At 34.0% G+C, this 5,894-nt stretch overlaps 1 protein-coding gene across 1 annotated transcript in view; it reads right to left on the bottom strand.

The window, feature by feature from the left end:
- Positions 1-4,811, bottom strand: part of LOC111480346 (putative methyltransferase NSUN6) — a 7,414-nt gene extending 2,603 nt beyond the window's left edge. Inside the window, exons 1-8 of the mRNA XM_023125320.1 lie at positions 4,709-4,811; positions 4,510-4,631; positions 3,333-3,726; positions 2,821-2,968; positions 2,284-2,421; positions 1,524-1,586; positions 1,021-1,142; positions 626-863 (exon numbers count right to left, since the gene is read on the bottom strand). Coding sequence (XP_022981088.1) covers positions 626-863; positions 1,021-1,142; positions 1,524-1,586; positions 2,284-2,421; positions 2,821-2,968; positions 3,333-3,726; positions 4,510-4,631; positions 4,709-4,783 — 1,300 coding nt within the window. The 5' untranslated portion in view covers positions 4,784-4,811. The remainder of the gene's footprint in view (positions 1-625; positions 864-1,020; positions 1,143-1,523; positions 1,587-2,283; positions 2,422-2,820; positions 2,969-3,332; positions 3,727-4,509; positions 4,632-4,708) is intronic.
- Between the last annotated feature and the right edge of the window lie 1,083 nt (positions 4,812-5,894).

The raw sequence follows: 5,894 nt of genomic DNA, 5'->3' as shown, positions 1-5,894 counted from the left end.
TTTTTTTTTTTTTTTTTTTTTTTTTTAAGAAACCGTGTTTTCATTGTGACAATTAAAAGAATATTGGGACACAAAAAAAACAAGCCCAAACAAATGTGTAACGAAACTAATTATAGGTCTTCAAGCTAAAGAACAAGACCAAGCTCATTATTACAATGTATATATATATATATATATTAAATCCTAGTCACCAAAGCCCAAAGGGAAGCATTCTTCAGAGNTCAATGTAAGTAATTTTTACGAAGGAAAAGTATAAAAAAGAGTCCAAAAAATAATATTCCTATACCCCAAAAAAAAAAAAAGAATCAAACTACACATTTCCAAACTTGGATAGTCAAGGACTTTCCAAAAGCAATCCTGATGTCAAAGTCTACCTATTTCATTCCACACTTAGAATATAGAATAAGCACGTGTGGAAGATGAATGCTGCATTTTATTCCTTGGATCCCAAGTTCAAACTCCTAGATCTGTAAGAAACTATTCCACAAGGCAGGATTCTATATGTATATATACATAAAACTATAAGTTTTTTAATATGAAACATTGACCAAAAGGGATGGGGAGGAAAGCTAAGAAACTATTAGCCCAGTAGTTTCTAAAAGTTATAAGAATAAAGATAACCTACCATTTTGCTTCCTAATCTTATCAACTTCCAATATTTCGGTAATTGAGGATGGTTTTTCATTGTCAAGATTCATTGAACTGGAACTATCATTCACAACACTGTCGTTGGCATCAACACAAACTGAATCAGAGCTTTTGCAGGAATCAGTCCTTCGATTGACAGATTTCAGAGCATCAAGCTTATAGGTTTTTATACAGCTCAACCCCATTTCAGCAGCCAGTTTCTGAATATTCATCACCTGAACGTGGGTTTGAGAAAGGTTAACAAAGCAAGCAGACCATTGAACTTAATCTACACTTTGGAAGAATAGTTTGCACAGTTTAAATCCAGGATATGAGAAACAGAACGGAATAATTGAAAACATCTTTGTCATATCTCCAAGTTCATAATTCTACCTTATTATGGGACCTATCAGCAGCAATGATCTCCCCTTCATCCTTCATAAGGATGGCAATTGCAGTTGTTTTTCCCCCAGGTGCCGCACACATGTCTAATATGCGTTCACCTTTTTGTGGATCTAAGGTGAAAAATCCAAAAAAGATATCCATTAGGAGGAAATCAAACCATCCATAGTTAGCAAAAGGAAAAACCAAAACAAAACAATGATCAATGTGAACAAAATAAATAGACATAATGGTGACAGTGAGAAAATGACGAGCTGGGAAAATTATATTAATTGTTAAAAAATCCTCATTATAAGTTTTAATCTGCTCAATTGATTTTAACCTCAAAATCGAGTGTCCTTCATGCAAGTACAGGAGATGAGCAATGAGAAACACAAAGCTCAAGACTTGTCTGATACTGGACTGAATGGAAGGAAGACCACCCGGATAGGAAGGTTGATAGCAAAACAGAAACTTTAAATATGTTGAAACAAAAATAGGTCTGTCAAAAGTACCTAAAGCATGGGCAGTGACAATGCTTGGCAGGTTTTGAAGAAAGATTTCTCCCTGAAGCACGTCTGTAAAAGAGAAAATATTAAACTTGAAAACAAATAGGTTTATGTTAGACAGTCACAGTCACAACATATAAGGCAAATGCTAACATTAAATTCCATCCCTGCAGGCAAATAACCTACGTAATCTAGACTGCAAAAAGAACCTACGGCTGAATAGTACAACCAAGGAACACAAACTGCAAAATCATTTCAAGGTTCTGAGCATGTACATTTACAGCAATGATTTATCAAAATTTTGAAAATATAACCACCATTCAAATGCTTGATCTTATACTTCTTACACAATATATACGGAGAATCATACAAAACCCTCCAATGCCATGGTTGGGTTGCTATATGTATGATTTCTGACAAACTTGGTAAAATACTTTACCAATGTTTGCAGCAGATCCTCTGTCTGTAATACTCAAGATCTACAGCAGTCAAATTAACAATGATGTCTGAGAATATCTCAAACACCTTGACATGTAAATATCGCTGGTTGACCAATATTGGAAATCATAGAAAAACTTTTACATATTCATTCGTTAATATTTTAAAATTGGGTACACAGAATGAAACTAAAATATCGTCAACTATAGAGGAACCTTAAATCCTTTAAGTACTGTTTCTAATCATATTTGTCAACTTCAGCAAAACAAAGCAAAATAATTAAACACGGATGGAAACTTAAATACTCTAACATAAAGGAGAAAAATACCATAAAAGGATGGTAGTTTAAATACTCTATTATGCATGTCCACAGAAACTCCCTCGCGAACACGAAAAATTCCAGCCCTTGACATTGCTGTTGTTCCTTGACCGATGTATAATCCACTCCTTTCAGGATGATAAGGATCTGCAAAAAGAAGTTAACATTACGTATTAATTTAGCCCCCAAATATTAAAAAGCTGAAAATATACATTAAAAAAGAAATAAGGAATTTTAACCCCAAAATACAAATAAACTTTGCTTTGGACCAGGATCAGCTAGAGGAAAGCACAAAATAGTGGGGAAAATAATTGAATTACAAACAGTTTCTGGAGATAAAATTCTCCTGAAGAAATGGAAAAGATATCTATTCCAAGCAGTTAAGTTCGACACTCATCCTCTTAAGCAAAATAGACTATTGATGATTTCCATCATTTTCTATAGTTTCCAAAGACAAATAAACAATACGACCAACAAAAAGAAAAGATTCGAGAATTAAAATGTTAGATTAAATAAAAGTTAATTGAGTGATGAAGAACTTCCTACCAGTTGGTAATCCTTGCACAACAGTCCCTCGAGTAATGCCAAGACTCCATCCACCATCAAGCCCAGGCTGCTCCACAGCAACTGAAATAGCAACTACATCCCCTTTCTCAACATGAGCGCTGCAAGCCATAACACCGGGAACATAAACCTATAGGAAACTACAATTAGAAAACAGCTTTGTGATAAGTACAAAACCAAGATCGGTAACAATTAAGAACGGGAATTAAATGTCATTTTCTCTAAAAGCAATGAGGTACACCTTTCGGATGAATAAAATGATAAATGAGTGGCAAAAAGAACAACAATCAAATTCCTCCACAATGCACAGAAATCCTCGAGTAATATTTTATTGAAACCATCATACTATTGCAAACATTTTGATACACAACATAACTTATCTCACGTTGCTTGTCTTATAACTAAGACAATTTTTTAGAACAGAATCAACAATAAAAATGCCAATAGATATTTTGAATTGTTCATAAAATTCTCACAGAAACAAACAATCTAACCTGAGCACCTCGAAGAACTGCCTCTGCACATTTGCGACTCACAATCACTTCTTTTGGAGGTCTGCCATTTGCATAACCATAATCAATTGTGTGTGGTCCTGAACCCCTTACAAATACAACGTAGTCTAACCCAGGTACCTGACATCTTGAGATGGACGGATGTTGAAATTTTTCAGTAATTGGGTTTTTCTCATCATTAATCTTCATTGAAGCTTTTTGACTGCCACTTTGCGTAAGTTCAATACCATTGACATCAACATCGCCACCTTTCAATGTTGTATTTTCTGAATTTGGTTTTCCAATTTCTGTAACAATAGTTGATAGCTTCTTGATAACGGTATCAGTTGTGGACTTGAGTGTATTTACACGTATACATGAGTAACAAGACGGACGCCTGATCATTAGGTTGGTAGATCAATTTAAGTATATCATCTGAATATGTATAATATCAATACGACAAAGATAAAGATCATAAGAAATGTTTGTTAACAATATCTCAACCAAGCTAATGGAATATGTTTTATGTACAACACACACGATGTTATTTGCACCTTCAAATGGAATATACTATTAGATAGCAACCATGTACTATTGTTGTAAAACGGCTGCGTAAAGTGGCATAGAGAATTAGGAACAGTGTCCTCCAAAATTGAACTACCCAAATGCTTAACTAATGGGTGTAGCTTTGCATTTTGCAAATATCGTTAAGGAACTTTTTTTTCCCCCTCTAAAATAACCAGTAAACTAGATGCCCATTACTGATATTTGTAACCAAACTATTTTATTGCGGCAGAATCCCCGGATTCGCTAGTTACATTGGCTTTCAAGTAACTGAAAGTGAGAATAAATATGATCATTTGAAATGGCTAAAATCAATACGAAGGAGACTGATGCAATGTTTTTTCCGAATTCAACAATAAAAATTCTTATATTTCCAGAAAATATAAGCATATAACAAATTGGCGACTGCACACAAGTAATTATGTCCATTTAGAAGCTCCACATACGTAATAATATTAAGACTTTGATCTCAATCGCGTAAACAATCAAAGATACGGTACAGATGAAGATTACAATCGGTCGGCCCAGTTTTTTGTACAACAACACTACAGAGCAATGTGAAGCTAGTACCTATGGAGAAGAGACAGTACAAAGCAAAAGGGAAGAAGAAAAGTACGTTAGAGCTTTAGAAATGAGGGTGAAATGTTCAGCTCCATAGGCCTTCGTGAAATACTCCTCCACCTGAGAATTCCATCTCAAAACAGGATTGAAACAGTATCTTTCTGACAGATCCTCCATCTGCTCCGCCATTTTCTTCCAAGTTAAGCCACAATGTGGAACACAAACAGAGAGGAGATATTAAGGAAGAGACAAACCTGGGATTTAGGGTTTTGGAGAGTAGAGAAGGTTCTGCGAAAGGTTTTGAGAAGACAGTCCCTCGCTTTCTTCATTCAAAGAGAGACACAGCGAGAACGCGAAGCTCGGCCGCAATGGCGGCAACAGGCGAGCTAGATTGCTATGCCTATGGGCCCAAGCCCAAATACTCGTCTTTTGAGCCCAAACCCAAAAATTTGTTGATTTGGGCCCAAGCCCAATTTATTAATTCAAGTGCCAACTAGTAAATGTCTTATATTAGGCCCTATCTACCATCTTTGGGGTCCAACGGTCTCATTGACACACCGCTTGATGTCTAGCTCTAATACTATTTATAACAACCCAGATCCATCTCTAGCAGATATTTTGTTTACTTTAACTCATTACCTATTATCTTTATAACTCTTAAAAGGAATGTTGTGTTATTCTCTCCGACCAATGTGGGATCTCACATAAACATTACTTGACGCTCTTTTTCCAATTTCATTAATTTTTCTTCTTCGAGACAATGTCTCTGTTGCTTGTAACTTTACAATCGAGCACGGGGAGCCAATTTGGACGGGCACAACCCTTATTTTGAAACATACGCTATTTTAAGTGTTGGGAAGAGATGGAAAGAGATTCTCGAGCACGAGGTCATAAATATCGTACCAGATACAATAAATCAGTACACAACAATAGTTTTATATTTCTTTCGTTAATCTTATAATTTTATTATGAAATTTTCTTTGAGTTTATGCTTAGTAACAGTGAATATTGGACTTTTATGATTTGATTGATTATAATTTTTTAATTCCGTTTACTTCTTTTATATATTTAATGTGTTTGATGTCATTGATTATTTACTTTATCGAATTAGATTCGCATTTAACGGAGGATATTTAGACTAAACTTTTTTTTTAAATGCTTATTAAATAACGTTTGACCTTTTAACGGACTAATTTAATAGTTTATTTTTAATATTATATTATATTATATATATATATATATTCCTTTGGGAACTAAATTATTTGAAGATTTATAAATCAAAATTGGTTGGCCATAGGAAATTTCTTTCTTTTTTTTTTTTCTTTTTTTTTTTTTTTTGAAAAAAAAGGGGAAATTCTATTTGTTGAAGGGCTGAGGATTTATTATTATTATTATTATTATTATTATTATTATTATTATTATTATTATTATTATTATTAT

This window comes from Cucurbita maxima, unplaced genomic scaffold (genome assembly GCF_002738345.1).
Source record: "Cucurbita maxima cultivar Rimu unplaced genomic scaffold, Cmax_1.0 Cma_Scf00006, whole genome shotgun sequence".
In the NCBI taxonomy this organism is placed as follows: Eukaryota; Viridiplantae; Streptophyta; class Magnoliopsida; order Cucurbitales; family Cucurbitaceae; genus Cucurbita; species Cucurbita maxima.
Note: the sequence above shows the minus strand (reverse complement) of the source record. Positions and strands in the feature narration are given on the sequence as shown.